We start from the raw sequence: 18,227 nt of genomic DNA on the forward strand, positions 1-18,227 counted from the left end.
GTCCTTTAACCTTTATGGGATCTTTGAATGGGGCAAGGAGTTTGGGATCAGGCTATAAACTTAATTTCATCAGCATGTCTCTGCTTACTGGAGTTCATCTTTCTGTCAATATTTGAGTGGGTCATGGAGAACACTTCAAGGAAAAACATTTTTCTGAAAGTGCAAATTGTTGGGGTTGCTGAGCTCCCCAGACAGTTCATAGCCAGGCTGTTGTGCCTCTCATCTTTTCTCTCTTTTGAAGCACATATGAAAAAAAAAATTTAAAAAAAAAGCTGAACTTTGTTTCCTGGAAATTCCTTGTATCCTATTTCTGATCTGAGGACCATAGCCCTCTCACTGCTTGTATCAAGGGGGGAGTGACTGATGTAGGGAGCCAGGGCAGTGAAATTCTTTGGGGGCACCAGAAATGTGGCTGTGCTGAGGGGAGAGCAGTGTTCTGAAAGGGGAAAGAGTTGTCCTTCCCCCCCCCACCCCCTGTGAGTAACCCATTCTTCTGTTATGGTTTTAATATGCATTTGTAATTACCTTTACTAAATAGCACACCATAAAGCTTTGGTTATATATTAAATGTAAACTGAAAGGAATGTAAACATATGTATTGTTAATTATAAATAGATAAGTAATGGCATAATAGATACAAAAAAAGTCTTATTCAGATGTATCAGTCATTTTACATTATCCACAAACTGTCGCATGATAGAGTAGATTTTTGTCTGAATATGTGAATAACTTGACTTGCGTTTATCTTTTTACATATTTAATAAAAAAATATATGTTAAAATCTGTCTAGCTCTAGAGACTATTCGGAACATTCTAAAATAATAATTTTTTGGATTAAATACATATTTTTGATTCATCAGGGGCTGCATGCGGGAGCAGGAGGAGGAAGACAGCTGCTTTAAAAATCCAGAAGTTAACTTACCCTCTGTGTGTGGATAGCATCTGTTTTCCCAAGAGCTCAGCAACTGTATTCTCTTTTATAAATCAAAACAGAAAACGCATCTATGTATGTGCATGTAAACAGCACATTTTTCTTTATGGTAAATGCTTTCAGATTTTGGAGAGCTAACTCCCCTGGGTATCACTCCAAAGCAAAACTGGCAGCAGCCAGAGAGCACTGTAGAAAGATACCAAAGCTCCCAGTGGGCTTCCTCGCAGTGGCCAGGTATTCAGGGATGAATCTTCAATGCAGTACCTAAAAGCCACCTAGATTTTAAATTGAAGCATGAGGTTTTGTTGGGAGAAAAGGGGTGAAATTCATTGTAATTCTCACAGCTCTGGTGTTTTGTAGCTGCAGGAGTCGCTGCTCAAGCACAGGAGTTCTGAGCCTTGGATCAGGACCCTTTTCTTCTGTGTTGAAGTGACCCTGCTGTGAGCCACCAGCCTGCACCCCGCTGCTCCAGGTATCCCTGGGCCTCTGACAGAGGAGGGGTGGATGAAGCAGGGACCAGAGGAGCCCATTTCCAACCCAGGCATTCAGACCTGGGAGAGCAGCTCTTCTTTAGTTGCTTTTCCTAAGACCAGGAGGAAGGCATGTCCTTGGGTTAGTGCAAATGCTCTAAAGCGGAAAAAAAAAATTTATATATTTTCCAGTTCAGATAGTTGAAAACTTTCTTCCATAATGTTGTGACCAAAAAAATTTATTGTTAGACTGTTAGGTCATCTACATACCTGACTTTGCAAAATAAATCTGTGACCATACAGCCCTATGAACAAAAGCATTTTTCTTCCTATTCATTGAACCAGTTGCCATCTACGATGGCTAATAATTCAATATATACACTGTGCAATACAAGATCTCTTTTTATACTTGGCTTTATATGGATTGTGGTGACAAATTACTTTAAAAAGGAAAGACAAAGTTATTTGCCAAGTTTTCATACAGAAGATGAAAGAAACTGGTCAGAGATTAATGTCCTTTAAAAGTGATACTTGGTTTCTCTTTAGAAAGGTACAAGTGCAGGCAGGTTGTGGTAGTTCAAGTTTTATAATTTCATTTAATGAATATTTCAAAATACTCATTCCAGTGCATGAAATTGCGCTGCTTCTGTGACCCTTATTTCCAGCTGTTTCCTAAGTAAGTGCAAGACAGATGGGAAAAGCAAGCCTGTCCACAAAGTTTTTTCAGTACAACCACATTCAATTTGGAGTTATTTTTGTTTATTGTATCCTAATTCTTTTCTCACCAGAATTTCCTTAATACTTGTGATGGAAAGGTGAAATACAAATGGCCTTTATAAAGCAGGTGAGACTTTTGTGGCAGTGCATCAGGTATTGGATGTAATATTTAACTTCATCAAACGCTGAGACAACTGGGTGCGTGCAACAACATCAAATTCATCACTTCCCTTCAAATACAGTCAGAACTGCCTTTGCTGGCAAACCTCATCACATAAAGAGCCTTCAGACTTACTCCAGGGAAGTCCTTGGGCAGTTAGGGAGCGCCTCTGTGGAGACCCCATGCTCCCTGGGCATCACACAGGGTAAGGGCATGGCTGCCACAGCAGTGGGGAGAAGGCTGGGAGATGCCTCTTGTAGCTGCACCACAGTGGTGCCAAATGGAATCCTCCCCTTCCCTGCCCAGCTCTTGGCAAAACCTCTGACTCAGCATTACAGCATGGCCTGTCCCCTCTGCCCAACTCACACCTGGAGCTGCTTGAACTGTGACTCATCTGATGTTCCTTTATGGGGTGGGACCCTCAATGTGCTGGTTTGGTAGGCAGAACATGGATTCTTTCAAACCTGAAGAAACTTTCCAATATTCCTTCCAGTAATTGTGAAGAGGGGAAGCTGATCTGCAGGCCTGGTGCCTGTGGTAGGGGTTGCCTGGGGAAATCAGCCCTGCTGGTGTTATGGTAGGGCAGCTGCTCTAACAGGCAGTACCAGCTCTAAGATGAAGCTGCTCCTACAACTTGCCAGTGTTCAGCTGAAAATATTAGTAGCAGCTACTGATGTAAGGGTAAGTTAACTGGGGGAGGGGAGAGGGGGAATGATCAGGCTAGTGATAAACCCACAGAAACCATCTAAAAACTGAAAAAGATGAATTTCAGACTCAGGTCAGTAGCTTAAAAACTGCACTTCCACCTGGCTTCTGGCAAGTGAGATGGTTAAATAGTTAATAAACATGCCAGGCTATCAATCACATCCCTCTGTGCTTACCTTGGGGAAGTGGACAGATTGTTTAATTAGTGCTTCAAGGCCACAAAAGCCCTCTGGCTAGGACATCATATGAAAAGAGATGAAACTCAAATTCTTACTCCCTCCTCCAAGGCACAGAGAAAACCCACGTGTATTATAGATGAAGGGAGCAGTTTACATCTGCATGCAAACATCTAACGTTTAAAAATTTTTTTTCTTGTTTCTTTTTCCTATGACATTCTCTAAAGCCACAAGAATTTGCTTCAAGCACACAGGCAAATAATGACTTGTTTAGCGTTTTGCACTGGTAGATGATGTTGAACTGAAACTAGTTTTGAAGAGAAATATGCAAATCTTTGAAGGTTTGCTGGCCAAATTTATTTTCAGCTGTTTACCTTTGTAGGCTATATTGTTTGTTGCTACTGAAATATAAACAATGTGCTTAATAAATACAAGGGCCAGCTGCTGCTGTATTAAACCTGCATTTCTGACTGGTCAGCTGAGACTCAATGCTGAGAATGGGGAAAAAACGGTACATTTCAAAAATACTTTACACTACCCATAGCATTCTGAGTTCATTCTCTTGTCTTCACACATTTGTATGAGGTGAGGAAAAGACTGAATGTGCATAAGCCTTTCAGGAGGCCGTGTGGAAGAAATGAGTTGTGAGAAAATAAATATGGCAAATGAAGCAGGCACAGATGTCTGAGTGGGAAGGATGTAGAGGGAGGGTTTGCATTGCTGGGGTCCCACTGGTGACTAGGCTGGGCAAAACCAGTGCTGGTTATAAACCACCAAAGATCTCGTGTAACCCAGCACGGATTTGTCCAGGACTTTGGACACAGTGGTAAGGAGGAGGAAGACAAAAGAAAGTAACACAGCTTGGTAAAAAGAATAAATATCGACCAAAGAACTGGGTAAAGTTCTCTGCTGGACAGGCATCTTCCTCTGAGATGAAGCATCTGGCTGCATAGCTCGTCGTTGCAGTGGTTCAGATATCTGTACTATTCTATTCTTTGGTTATTTTAATCAGATTCATTCCAACTATTTATCACATCAGAAGAGCTGCAGATTTCCATGTCAAGTGTTACAGTCTGATCGTAGTGCAGGTGTTCACTCTTGGACGCGTTTCTTCAGGGAAAAGATGTAAATGTTCAAGTGCTCACTCAGCTGCCTACCCTAAAGAGAAATCGCAGAGATTAGCAACCTGTTTTGTATGTGCTTCACAATTCACTGCCTGTTGTCTCCAAGTAAGAGGGGGGAGGACCCAACCACACTCCTCATGTACTTGAGGATCCATGAGTACACAGGGATCTGTAAGTATTCAAACAAGAGAGCTGTTTTCTGTACATTCCTCTTGCTGGGAGGTTACAGACCAGATTCACAGGTGGCATAAGCTGTGATGGAGCCGAGCCCCTCAACCAAGTATGGATTTTGACCAGGTATTTCCATTCTGACCCCCACCAACAGGCTCATGTTGATGCTCAGGTAGACTCTACTGTGCTAACAATGTCTGCTGACAAAAGGCTGCTTTCAAAGAAAAATCCTTACATCCCAATGGTGTGGCTTAAATAAAAGAATGCTGACCAGCTCCCTCTGAAATGAAACCTTTGCCATGCAAGCGTTTTTTATCTAAAAGCTAAAGCCGTTAAAACAGTTGGTAAAGGTTCATCTGACAATTTAAAAAATGGGCATCAACAAAGTAAAACTTAATTCAAGCAGTAGTTCAGATAACAATGACAAGACTGAGATTTAGCAGACACAAAAATGTGCTGGTAAGATTGAATGAACTGGAAAACTATTCGTGTCACCAGCTTGAGAGATGCTAGCAGAGGGCCAAGAAAAAAATGGGACAGCTATTTTGCCTGCAGATTCAAAGCAAAGTTGACCTTATTTTATTATTTCTATTTATGTCACTTTGCATTTTACCTTCCTATTTTTTCAGTCAAGTGACCTTAGCAAGAAGAAAGGCAAAAAAAGAGGGCTGGAAGCATTCACGCCGCTTGGGTCTAGGTAAAACCAGTCCATAAATATTCTAATTCTGATGGGTTAAAAGCCAAAACCAGTTGGCTACATTGGAATAATTCAAGTCACTGAAGTTGCTGCACAGGCAAAAAAGGCATTGCCTGCAATAAACTGATTTCTTTTTTGTTAACTTTAGACTAAATAAAACGAACACACAGGACTAAAAAAAAAACCCAGCAAAAAAACCCGAAACATAAACATTCGGACTCCCAGACAACGCCCCAAGCAGAAGGTGCTCCCAGAGCCCTGTGCTCACCACGCAGACCCCGTAGTGCACGTGGGCAGCCGTGACCAGGGCGGTGAACACGCCGAGAGCCGCCTCTTCCATGTGGCCCAGCAGCCCCGAGATGGCCGCGTACACCACCAGCGCCAGCGGGAACAGGAACCAGTGGAACAGCTCCGGCCGGGTGCTGCTCATCTGGCAGATGATCACCTTGCACTGTGGGAGCAAAAGGGGCCGGGTGAGAATTGCTGGGCCAGCCCCCAGGGTCTCGGGAGAAGTATTCCCATTTTTTCCATGGGTTGCTTTGTGTGAGGGGGAAACAGGGCTACAGTTCACAAATGGGGTTCATTTCTGGTGGGAAGGCTGCTGGAGGTACACACCTTTCTGCCTCACTGGGGCCTAGAGGACATCATTATAATTTAAAAAAGACCCCCCTGTACAGATCTCAAACCCTCTTGCTTGGGTCCCAGACCTCTCTGAGAGGTCTGTGGCCTTCCAGGGCATCCAAAGGAATGCCCTGGACTCCAACACACCCTTTTCTGGAGACACTGTTTTGACACACTTGATTAACGAAAGCACGTCTTCACAAAATGGGAATTTGTTTGCAGCCTCATGTTTTCACAGAGGCTCCTAAAGTTGTGATCCCAAATCAAATGTGCCACCACTTAATCACTGGGAGAGTGTGCTGGTATTTTAATCAGACTGGCAGAAATATCTTCTGGTTCATTGTATAGAAGGGAGGGAAGACAATATATGACATTTTCACATCCCGTTTTTCTTTTCTAGAGCTCCTTTATGCATTAAAACACCAATTCCTTGGCTCGATCATGGCAGTGGGCTCCCTGGAGATGTTGCTGGGGGCCCACGGAAAGGGATCCCACTCAGAATGGCAGAAAAAATGAATACATGGTGCATGGTTTAACTGAAGGCAATTAGCTTAATTCTACTGAGTTCTGGAAACATAATGAGACAAATTCACTTGAAATTCAGTATTTTAAAAGCAATTAAGCGCACCAAAGTGTTTTGTCTGGTTTAGGCTCCTTTAAGAAATGTGTCTCGTATCTACCATGCCCATTACAAAAAAGAAAAGGAATTTAGGCACATCTGAAATATTTTATTGATTTAAGTTTCACTCAAAATTGAAATGTGGTTAAAAATAGATTTTATGTATCCTGAAAACAGCAGAAGAATGAAAAACTCATTCCCTGTGCAGTGCCTGAAATCTTATGACAGCAGCAGTAGGAGTCTGACCATAGGAAAGAAATACTGGCTTTACTGCCTGTGCTGTGGAAGCTGAAGAATGCAAAAATAAACCATGAAAAAATAATTAACTTCGAATAGTGGAAGAAGTAAGCCTTTGTACCTAGTGTTAATATTTTACTTACATTCTCTGTATTGATTGTGATTTTTTTTTTAATAACACTGGTTTTATGAGTCCTTTGTGAATCATTCCAGAGAGTATCAGAAATTGGTAAAGCAATCTATATGCTGTAATTTTTCTGGCTATATAACTGAACCTGACTATAGGTTGGATTTCACATTGTTTTAAACCATTATTATATATTTAGTGGACCAAATACATGGTCAAAGGCATGAGAAGTTCCAGATACTGGAACTGGAATGGGGGTAGAGAAACATGGTCTGCAGAACAGGTAATGGAAACCCAGTGTGTCAGGCTATCATGGAGAAGAAAAGTATTGCCATGACAAGCCTTCCTCTGGTGCTGGAGGAAACATGTCTAAGGGACCAGCAGAGGTGAAAGGAAATGCAGGCTTGATTCTCAACTTTAGAATGTTACAAATTCCAACTAACACCCATACATTTTTAATGCTTGCTTTTAAAATGTTAAAATTTTCAGCTAACATGCATGCATTTTTAATTCACATGAGCCTCCAACACTGCAGTGTATGTTTTGGGAAAAGAAAAAACAAAGCCTGAAGAATGCGTGTTGCACTCCGTGTCTGCTAAACTGCAGCCTGTAAAGAAACTTCTGGTTTGCCTTACTGGTTTTCTTCTGCAAGAATCCTGCCACACTCTTGGTTGGTTAAGATGTATGTGCAGAATATGCCATCTGCCAAACTCTGAAAGCATTTTCCCTACTGGCATGAAGCAATTGTATTTCTCCAATTTTTGAATCTTCACTATTCTTTTAAGAAAAAGGGGTAGATTAGGTAATGAATAATGCGTACAATAAAACTTAGACATCTGAAAATCAACCCATTTTTGTGACATTTACTCCTTAAGATGAAACAGTTTGATTTGTGACCCTCAGAAATGTACATTTATAGGATACATCTAACAAACATCACAATTATAACATTTTCCCATTCCTGAATTCAGATTTCTAAAGCAGCTATGCTTTGTCTTTTGAAACCTCATATTTTTGAAGATCTGTCTCACAGCACAAGGCACCTCTAGCCTTTCACTTTTAAAACTGGATGTAGCATTGCTCAATGGTAAGATTTTAGATGGTGTTGGAGACTGTTTTCCTAAGGTGACACAAGTCACTGTCCTCTAGGGTATTTTTGCTTACATGCAAGAACACCTTTCTGCTTGGCTGCTCTCCTGGCTTCCCCCAGAGAAGAAAGCCCTGGGTTACCTGCAGGGCTCAGCACCACTGTCTGGCTGCCCATGCTAGAACTGCACAGAGGCTGGGAATTAAAGGGGGAAACTGGTCATCAGATGTGGTACAGGAGAAATTAATCTGTAAGCAGAGAGCCATCACGAGGCCCCTACAGCTCTTCACATCTTTCCCTAAAACACACTGTCAGTGGTACCAGCCTTTTTCTAAATGGTGAAGGGAAAATGTAGAATCAGCTGAACTGCAGGATACAGGAATGCATGCACCACAGTAAGAGCAAGGGAAAGCTACAAGCCTTCTAGTCTTGCTAGTAAATCTGTGTCAGTATTGACCTTTCTTTTACTTTGACAAGTCCACAGTTCTGCCTGTATGTTGGGGAGTATTTCTGTTATATTTCTGGAAGTAAGGCATACCTAGGGTTTTCATAAACCCTCAGAAAACAAACCAGAACCCTCATATAAGTGTTACACTGTGGCAGAGGAGGTATTTCAGTACTGTAAGTGTCCTGAGTCCAGACACCTTGTGGTGTATTTTTATGAGACAGAGTGTAACACAGGAGTAGAAGAACTGTGTGACTCTGCTGACTTTAGCTACATTTTCTGCTCCCTTCTGCTTATTCACAGAAAAATAGAAATCTATCTCTAAATAATACCACCACTTCAAATATACTTACAATAACATTTGAGAAAGCAACCCCAACCATCCATAAAAACAGTCTGGGTTGCTTTGCTAATATGTTGCTTGGAGATAAAACCACCCAGACTGTAAGAAGAACGAACAGCAACAGAGGTGACACAAGAGGTAGCAGTCCTTCATACAGAGAATCATTCTTCAGTGTTTTCTTTAAATGTGCTCTGGAAATAAATACGATACTTTTGTAGAGAAAGTAAGTTTATCCATTCTATTTCTACACAGTCACTTCAAACTCTAGGCCAAACTCAGCCCAAGAGTGCATCTTGCAACCAGTGCAACTGTACCAGATACCAGACATTTTACAAGAAATTGTAGTATACCTAAGTAACAATTATTTCTGGGGTTCAATTATACTGATTTATTCACATAGTTCCTGATCAGCTTCACTTGCTCACCATTGTCTGGCAATGGACCAGTAAACTCCTATGAAGTGAGCTGCAGTACTCTCAAGCACGCAGACATGCTGTGAATTCAAAATACATGGCTTTAGAGGATGAAGCTTCTAACATGAGACATGAACTTGTTTCAGTCAACAACACCCCATGTTTTCAGTAGAAGCAGAGTCAATCACATGGCTGGCAGGTAATGCTGTTGTTTAGGTCTGGAGGTGATGTTGCTTGACAATCCTATATACCAGAATTCAGATACTTTAGCCTAAAGGGGAGGCTTTTTAGCTAATTAGAGTAGAGGAAAATTAATGATGCATTGTATTATCTTGGGTATTTTAAGATTTTTTTAAGGTAGTAAATGATTGCATTTTCTGTCAGCTAGGGAAATGGTAACTCTAAGTTCACTATCACTAAACCATTCCTTCATACACCTAATTCAGAAGAGCAATTCTGTGTTTGAAATGTACTGAGAAATGTCCTGTTTAAAATCTTTGAACATATGTATTTATAGAAACAGCTAGACAAAAATCCAAGAAATATCTTTCTCACGCCAAAAAGGAATAATCTACTCCTAAAATAACAACTGAGAACAGGCATCAGGATGGAGAAAGAGAGGAGATGATTGGAAAACTCAAATCCTTCGCCAAAGAGCTTGTGAGTGCATCATTTAAGCAAACCTGACTGGCAGTTTAAAATTTTTGTGCTCTTCTCTTCAGAGGAATGATAAATCCAGTGGAAGGCTTGAGAGGAACTGTGTCGAAAATGACTTGAAAAGAAAACACTAAACAAAAATCCTGACAGGAAAGGAAGGAAACCAAACCCTCAGTGTTCATTGGGGTAAAGGCTGCTACTGCCCGGGGCTGACATGCACAAGGTGCTTCCCTCCTCCTCTCAGTCATCCCCAAACCAGATTTCCTTGCACCGCTGGTTCCCAGCCCCCTGCCCACAGCCCAGCCTTTCTGCAGGTCCTCAGCCTTTCCTGCCCCACACCTCCCAACTCTCCACGCTTCCTGCTCCAAACCTGGGGCTGCACATGCTTTTAGTAACTACACTGAGTACCACCACACAAAAAGGGCTGTATAGGAGAGATGCAACATTGTCTTCTAGTCTCTCCAAAATTTATATGTTAATATTAGTTTCCACTAATTCCTGAAGACAGGCAGTGACAGTCCTTCCTCCAGGACACATAGAACCTGAGAGGCCTGAAGTGACAGATGAGTGAAATGAGCTAGCAGCACTAGTGGAAGGCAGGCAGCATTAATAAAAATAGGCCATTGGAGTATAAACTAACCATGTGTAAAATTCCTGGGTGCAGCAAGCCAGTTCTGAGATGTAATCACAGCTTGCCACCTGCCTGGCTTACATCTGATAGCAATTATCTGCAGACTTCATACAGAGGAGAGTTTTACAGAAGGACCAGGAAGACAATTAAGTACTTCACAGAGTGCAGGATGGTCAGCTACAAAATTCCACCCAGCACATTTATAGTTAAAGTTAAAAATCACATTTGTCTGCAACTAAAATGCAGTGTTTTTTAATACAGAGCCTTTATGAGTTTACTGTGCAGGACCACTGTGAGACTGCTTCAAGAACAGCAAGTGAAAGGAAAAGGAGAGAGTTGTAAACATGAAAAAGAAACCAGTCAGATTCCGAAAACTCACCAGAAAAACCTTTTACTACATTATCAGAATAGCATCTGGATGAAAGAAGGTAGGCTACTTCAAGCATTACATGTATTTGTAAATTAAAAAAGCATTCAATATACAGAATTAAGTAGGAGGTGATAGAACTTATTTAATGTTACATAACTTACCTGTGAATGTTGTATAGTGTTTGTGGAAATGATAGAAACAAACTGAAGCCTGGAAGAGAAAAACATTAACATGTGATTCAACACTGATGACCTCGGAGTTTTTTCACATGATAACAAACCTAGTATGCTTTCTAAAAATGATTCAGTATTCCTGTACTCATTACAGGATATGAACTGAGTTTGGGGGCTTTAGGCAATAATAAAACTGTCCTCTTTTCTTCCCAAAGGTAGCTGCTATAAATAGTTGCTGATAGAGAGTTTCCTGTGTAACGAGTGACAAGACCAGAATTTTTATAAAAATTCTGATGTAGCTAATAGATAAGATCACTTATTTTTCTTACAGGTCTCTCTGCTGGACCCAGGACAGCCCTACTTTTCATGAGCTGCTGTTCATCTAGAAAAATCCAAGTCCAACACCAAAAGCCTTACAGTGGAATATAGAAAGACAATAAACTTCAAGCTAGGCTGTTCACATTACTGCGGAAATAAGTTTATGGTTCAAAATACAAAGGGTCTACCAATGATCTGTTTTGATAATACAATAGCTTAAAAGAATTAATTTTCATTACATGTCCGTCATTTGAAGAAGTGGGTTTTTTTTTTACTTTTTTGTTACACAGCTGTGATGTTTCTGTAGCTCAGCTTTAACCCACAAGGCACAAGGGTTTTGCCTTTGCTAATGCTCTATCTCCCTGCACTGCTGCTGTATTATCAACACAGCTGCCAGTAGCCCCTGAGCTGCCTGAAGACCCAGCTGTACCTCCTCTAACACCCACATCCAAAATACACTGGTCCACCGAGGAAGAAGACTTTCAGTAACAAGTCAGCCCGAACTAGGTGAAAATATAAATGACTGTTTAAATCTATGTCATTCCCTGTAGAGCTCTTTGGTTTGTACTTTTCCCTTCCGATTTCTTTGTATTGAGGGTTTTTCCCTGGTCAAATTGCTGCTTGGAGATTGCCCTGGGTAACACATTTCTGCAAGGCTTTTTAATTATAGGGCATGAGACTTGGGTGTGGTGCACTAAATTAACACCTAATTCCTATTTTATTATGGGCAAGAAAAGCACTCTGATGTGTTAAACTTTCTGGTTCTGACCTAAAACATCTCATTTAAGAACCACTGTGCTGCCTGTAGAGAAAAGTAGAAAACTTTAATCTCATGATTAGCAATATCGGAGGGAAAAAATGAATAGAGGAAAGAGATGATTTCAGATGACTTTGTACTGGGCTAATGTGACATAGCAGTGCCTTGAGGAATGTCAGTATTTATCCTTCAGTCCTCATCAAGGACATACCCAAGTGTTTAGCATGGCCTGGCCATAGTGGCAACTCAAGAAGGAAAACTAAACAAGAAAGAATAGAGGAAATCAGTGGATTGTTGGAAAAGAGAAGTAAAAACGGATGCAATAGATAATCTATCTCTCCAGTCTTTCTGGTTATCTGCTAAAGAGAAGGAAACAAAGAATTGCGGAAAAAAAAAAAAAAAGAAAAAAAGAAAAAAAGAGAGAGAGAGAGAGAGAGAAAAGCCAGCCTGTAAATAATTTCAGGTATTGCATTTTTTCATGTTTACTTTTTGGGTTTGTTTTGTAAAACAATTAAAAGCTCTGCTTCTTTACCATAGCAGAAACTCCCTATCAAACAGCTGAAGGATGTGCAATTGAAGTAATATCCCAAGTATTTTGTCAATATATTTCTAAAACTCACAGGCTTAGTGCCTTCAGAGTGATCTGTGTTTAATGTGCACTCCAGTTAGCTATGTTTTCTATTAAGCAGGGAGCGCTAGTTCAATAAAATCTTGAGTTACGTACAGCAGTTCCAACATCTGTATCACATTAGAGCAGACATGAGACAAAACATTGACTCTTGAGGTTAAATCTAAATTTCCTGCTGCAATCCTGAAGTTTGATTTGTTAGGAGAAAAGTAACCGAGAGGAACAGAAATAGAGACTAGAACTAGAAATAGAATTCAAAGAGCAATGGTTGCCAACAATTTGTTATTTTTATGAAGTGCCATTTTAGTTAGAAATAACACACTGACCACAAACAGTCTCCCAGCTAGCAAAAAGCCACTTTCCAAAAGGGGCAGTTCCACCAGTTACTCCCCTGGATTTTTACACGGCTTTGCTTTTAGCACAGCGAGAGAACTGAGGATGCAGCAGGGAAAGCAAAGGGTGTTCCCCCGCTTCTTATGGGATTTTCAGAATTCCATCATTTCCTACAACATGTTGCTTTCCCATCTTTTTTTTTTTTTTTTTTTTTCTTTTTGGCTAAAGAGGCCTGGCTTGGGGGCTGCTTTTGGTACTCATTAAGTCTGCTTTTTAATTGGCATTAAGGATCCCTTTGTGCCCAGGAGCTAAACTGCTGCATCCGCATTGCTGCCGTTCCCTGCTGCTCTGAGGAACAAAAGGTGCAGCCTGGAAAGCAAACCCACTGCTGGCTCTCTGGCACTCAGCCACTCAGGCACTGCCCAAGTAATGATCATGGAGCTTTTTTTTTTTTTTTTTCTTTCTAACGTCCTAAAAGTACATATTTTGTTTTAAAATAATTTTTAAAATCCAATTTCAGGGTATTAGATGTTTTTAATGCATACGGGAAAATAGAACTCCTCAAGTGTTCTTAGAAGCAGCATACTGCTCTTCCAGGAGTTTTAGTTTGTCCTTTAGTATTTTCAGCTGATTGAAAATCCGAGACCCAGCTGTAAGAACACAGGCCTAGATTAAAGGCAGAAATACCAAAGCACAGATGGGTGGCACGGATACACAGGGAATTCTTGTGTCACACTAGGCTGAAAGTATCAAGCCCAAATCCTCGGATTTAGGTACAATCCTATCGTCAGTCCTCTGTGTTGCACAATGTAGATTCCCTTTTCAGAGAAATAAGCATTTTTAAAGCTCTTTACCGGGAATTATTTTGTCCATATTAAAAAATGCCCAGCATAAGCATAAACAAACAAACAAATCCCAATGCATTCAGAAATTCAGGATTATAAACATATCAGAAGTGAAGAAATGAAGGCATTATCTTGTTTTCCAAATACGTGCATGTATAAAAGCACACAGATACATAAACAGTCATGCATATAAATATGTATGCATATATATATGTGTGTATAAATACATGTGTATAAAAGAGACCAAAAGGTAATTCCCATCAATCTTAAGGACAACTTTAGGTTCCATTTAGTGCTTTCAAATTCAATTCTAAACCAATAAGATGTTGTGTGATACAGCTGAATAGATTAACAATAATTTTTAAAAGCTAGCACACAGTGGATACCATGGTACCTTGTCACCCATGTTATTTGGACTAACAGTAGTCTATTTTAATTATGTGAGATCATTTTAAATGGTCATGTAACTAAATTTAAAGACTACTGAAGATCTACAGGCAGACAGGTTGTTTCCATGACATGCTGCAGTTATTGTGGCTGTTGATTTAATTCAGGCATTTCTGCAAAATACAGAGTTGGTCATTGTAGAGAAAGAGAAGGTATGGCCAGAAACAAACTGCTGACACTACTGTCCATTCCAGAAAATGCTATTTCAGTACCAAACAGCCCCATGCTGGTGCTCAGACAAAGCAAACAGCCTGATGCAGGTAGCCACATTTCTGAAAACACAAAACCTCACAGACTGTAAACACCGCTAAACAAAGAAGCGACTCCTAAAGACACCTAAACCACTTAACAAGTTATAGTGCTTCAAAGGAAGGACAACCTTCACTGTTTATCTTCTCCACACCTTTGCTATCGTAAATCCCCTTTGTTTATAAGTTCCTGACAAATGAATCATCCTTAAACTGTCCTGAGAAAAGCACTGAAATTTTATTTTTTTAAGAACTGGCTTTCTTGATAGCTAAAAATCCAAAAATTCAAAAATGAGACAGTACGGTATAAGGATGTAATTCTAGGCGAACCCTGCACTGCAAATTGTGTGAATTTATTCAGGTACCATCCCCGCTGTGCTCCCACCCCAAAAATTCTCCCCAGAGCATTCATCCCATTTGGGAGGTAGGGAAGAGGTTTGTGCAGACCTTCTGGGCATATCACAGAAGTTGACCAACTCTGTAACAGCAAGCAGCTGTACTGGCATTTCAGCTTACAAATTAATTACTATCATTCTCCTCCCTCATTCTTCAATTGCTCACACCTCAGCATGGCCTTCTTCAGTACAACTACTTGGCCTTTCCATCTCTAAATTAATAACTCATCATAGTCGATGTTTGCTGTAAAGAAATGGGATGTTATCATTTACCTTTCTTAGCCACCAGACAAGAAAAATCAGATTCAAAATATTCAGGCCTCAATATTAGCTTGGAAAATATTTAAATACTTTTTCCATGGTGGTTTTTTGTGGTTTTTTTTTTCCAAATTCCTTGCACATTTAGAGCAGCTAGACACATGAAAATATCTTAACACACTGAATGTTTAATACAGTGAACAGTGCCTGGAAGCAAGCTTCATCAAAAGGTGCACATTTTAGAAGCACTTGTTACTGGAACAGAAGCTTTTTATGGAAGAGTGTGACCTTCTCAGGCAAGTCTGGAGCAGACAACTCTTTTAATTGATTGTGCAAACACATAACTGCATTTTGAGCTGTCCACTAAAATACCATTATATTTTATTAGTATGTAAAATGGCAAGCTTAAAACCACTTAGTAGCTGGGGGAGGGGAAACCTTAGCAAACAAATATGTAATTTGCATATGTAATTGAGCCTGTAAATCTGAATACATTAGGGTGAAAAATACACCCAAAATCCCCAGTACGAAATGATTTTCCAGGGATTAAGGGAATATCAGGTAAACATGAGCATTGTCTTCATGCACAAAGTTGATGTAGATTTTGGATGCTTAGCATCTAAGGCATTTCTTGAGTAAAAAGATTGTAGAGGGAGGCGTTTCTCATGCTAGGTGAACAGAGATGTGTTTTTCATGCTTGTTGATTTTATACCTTATTTTCAGTGTCTAAGGAAGTACACATTGCATTTATCTCAAACTGAGCTGTAAGACCACAATTAGCATTCAGAGGGATTTAGTACAGACTGAAGAATTAGTTTATGGATATAGCTGCTTCTTTGATGTAGTTCTGTTCACACATCATCCAGTTTCTGGGCACAGCAAGAATTGAGCACCAGAGAAACAGTGCCTTTATTTGAAATGCCCAGGCTGGCTTCCAGAAGGCTCTGCCAGACGAGCTCCCTTGTTTGACCCTCTCCTGGGGCTTCCAGAGCCCCTGAAATGACTCCTCACATCTTAACACCACCACACTCATTCCCACCTGTAATCAGCATCCCGTGACACGGCTCTGCCTCCGGCCTTGAACGCTCTGCTTTTCTGGGTTATTGTTCTGACTGGCTCAGATGAGTTACTCCGAACATGAACTCAGTGCCCTCTTAAAAATATATCTCAAGTGACAGGTGAGTATTTCACACCCTTTACTTTAAGGGAGCCTCATACAATCTGTCACAACAATGCCTTCATAAATGTTAAATTGGTGACAGACACTTAGAAGCCAGCTCACCTTAACCACACTTCTCAAACAGGACTGGTCAAAGCCTGTTGGAGCAATAACATTTTGAAAACGCAGCACTAACTTTTAGTCATTCAGCAAGTCATCACTAGGGCAGAAGCATCAGCCACTTTGCCATGGGAACTATAGGAAATCACTACAGAATGACTTATCATTCCATAGGGGGCAGAAACTATTCATAATTTGACTGTGGCCTCCTAAACAGTTTCTGGCACTGCAAAAGGGGCAGGCTGCTGTATGAACACTATGGCAGGGACTTGTGTGTCCTCCTTTGATACACAGGGTGTAGCACAGTGTAAGTACGAGGCACTGTTTGAGAGGGGTAACTGTGTTTTCCCACTATGATGGAATTCAAATAATTGGCATGTTTTACCTGTTACAGCTTGGCCTCATCATTAGTTCTTTGCTGCTAATATTTGTTCATTTATGTTTTCACGCTTCATTTTATATACTTAAGTAGCTTAGGGAAGAGTGACCCTCAAAGAAAATACGCTGTAGAAGTCAGCATAGAACTCAAACCCGTGCACATCATAGGAAAAAATTCAGAATCTTTTGGCTCCATCTCTAAAACAAAGCTCAAGTTTCAGATCTCTGACAGATGTTAATACTCAATTCACATTTCATCTTCAAACCTGCACTTTGAAAACTTGTTTCAGCTTTGCCACAGGCTTCAGTAGCCAGATCTGGGCACTGCTGACCACACATAGCGGACTCAAACATGACACCATGTCTGGATTACAGAATAGTCTGCCCCATGTGCCACACACTGATGAAGTATCACATACCCTCTCCATGCTTAAGTGATTCTTTTCCCACAAAGTCTATTCTTGTGGTTGCAATTAATACTGAGAAGGAGCAGGAGACACTCTGTATCCAGGCATCATTTCTCCAATTTGCCTTCCTAAGGAATGAAGCTGATATGCTAACTCTGCTTATTTGTGTACATCCCACCACAACTTCCAAGCCCTCAGCCAATTCTGAACAAAAGAATATACCAAAAGAAATTTTCAGTAAGATGCATGTCTCCAGTGAGGAAAGGATTGTAGCCTGAACTCAAATTTTATTAGACATTATAAAATCTTCATACAGAGCAAATGTGAAGGTCCCAAACATGGGAAATGCTTCATGCAGAGCATGCACCTCCAGGTCATTTAATAGTAACATGAGACAGAAGCCATCATCAATTACTAATGCTGCTCCCTGAACTACAGATGCCTACCTGTCAGTGAAAATATTCTTACAGAGTCTACAGCATCATTTGTGGTACTAGAATTTATGTGCAGAACTGACTGCTTTAAAATGCTTATTGTAAATATTTCATATTGCTCTCAACCTGATAGCACAGTGACAGGGAATGTTAGGCATTTGGGATGCCCTGGAGGGGTAAAAATAAATGATAGCTCTCACCCCACTGCTGCCCTTTGAAGGGACCCTAGTTAGCCAGATATTGCTGTGGGACAATTGTGGTTAAATCCCACGAGAGCTTTCGGAGTGTCATCCACTGATGAGTGCAGAAGTAATTAGTTCCAGATGAGCACACAGGCACATAACTTTAAAAGGGTCTGTCTGCTCCCATGCTGGGATAGAAAAGGCATTTCTGCCTAGCAGCCAGGTCAGCATGCTCTGGAAACAGGAGAAGGACCTTCCTCGTTGATTCAGCATCCAGCTAGGTGTGTGTTTTGGAGCTGAAGGATGGAATTGCATTCACTGCCAGTGAAAATTATAGGATCATGTTTGCTGGGTAGCTGACAAATTCCCATAAAGTACTATGCTGAAGGTTCTCTGTTTCACAGGGCAGTCCTCTGAGGTCACTGCTCAGCAGCTCAAGACTTG

General features: G+C 40.7%; 1 protein-coding gene across 1 annotated transcript in view; it reads right to left on the reverse strand.

Moving 5' to 3' along the window:
- Positions 1 to 103: 103 nt before the first annotated feature.
- The window catches only part of LOC136368494 (ethanolaminephosphotransferase 1-like), a 56,995-nt gene continuing 38,871 nt past the window's right edge, over positions 104 to 18,227 (reverse strand). The window contains exons 7-10 of the mRNA XM_066330734.1: positions 10,863 to 10,911; positions 8,641 to 8,821; positions 5,420 to 5,602; positions 104 to 4,317 (exon numbers count right to left, since the gene is read on the reverse strand). Of these exons, the coding sequence (XP_066186831.1) occupies positions 4,252 to 4,317; positions 5,420 to 5,602; positions 8,641 to 8,821; positions 10,863 to 10,911 (479 nt within the window). The 3' untranslated portion in view covers positions 104 to 4,251. The remainder of the gene's footprint in view (positions 4,318 to 5,419; positions 5,603 to 8,640; positions 8,822 to 10,862; positions 10,912 to 18,227) is intronic.

Source organism: Sylvia atricapilla, chromosome 1 (assembly GCF_009819655.1).
Source record: "Sylvia atricapilla isolate bSylAtr1 chromosome 1, bSylAtr1.pri, whole genome shotgun sequence".
Taxonomy (NCBI): domain Eukaryota; kingdom Metazoa; phylum Chordata; class Aves; order Passeriformes; family Sylviidae; genus Sylvia; species Sylvia atricapilla.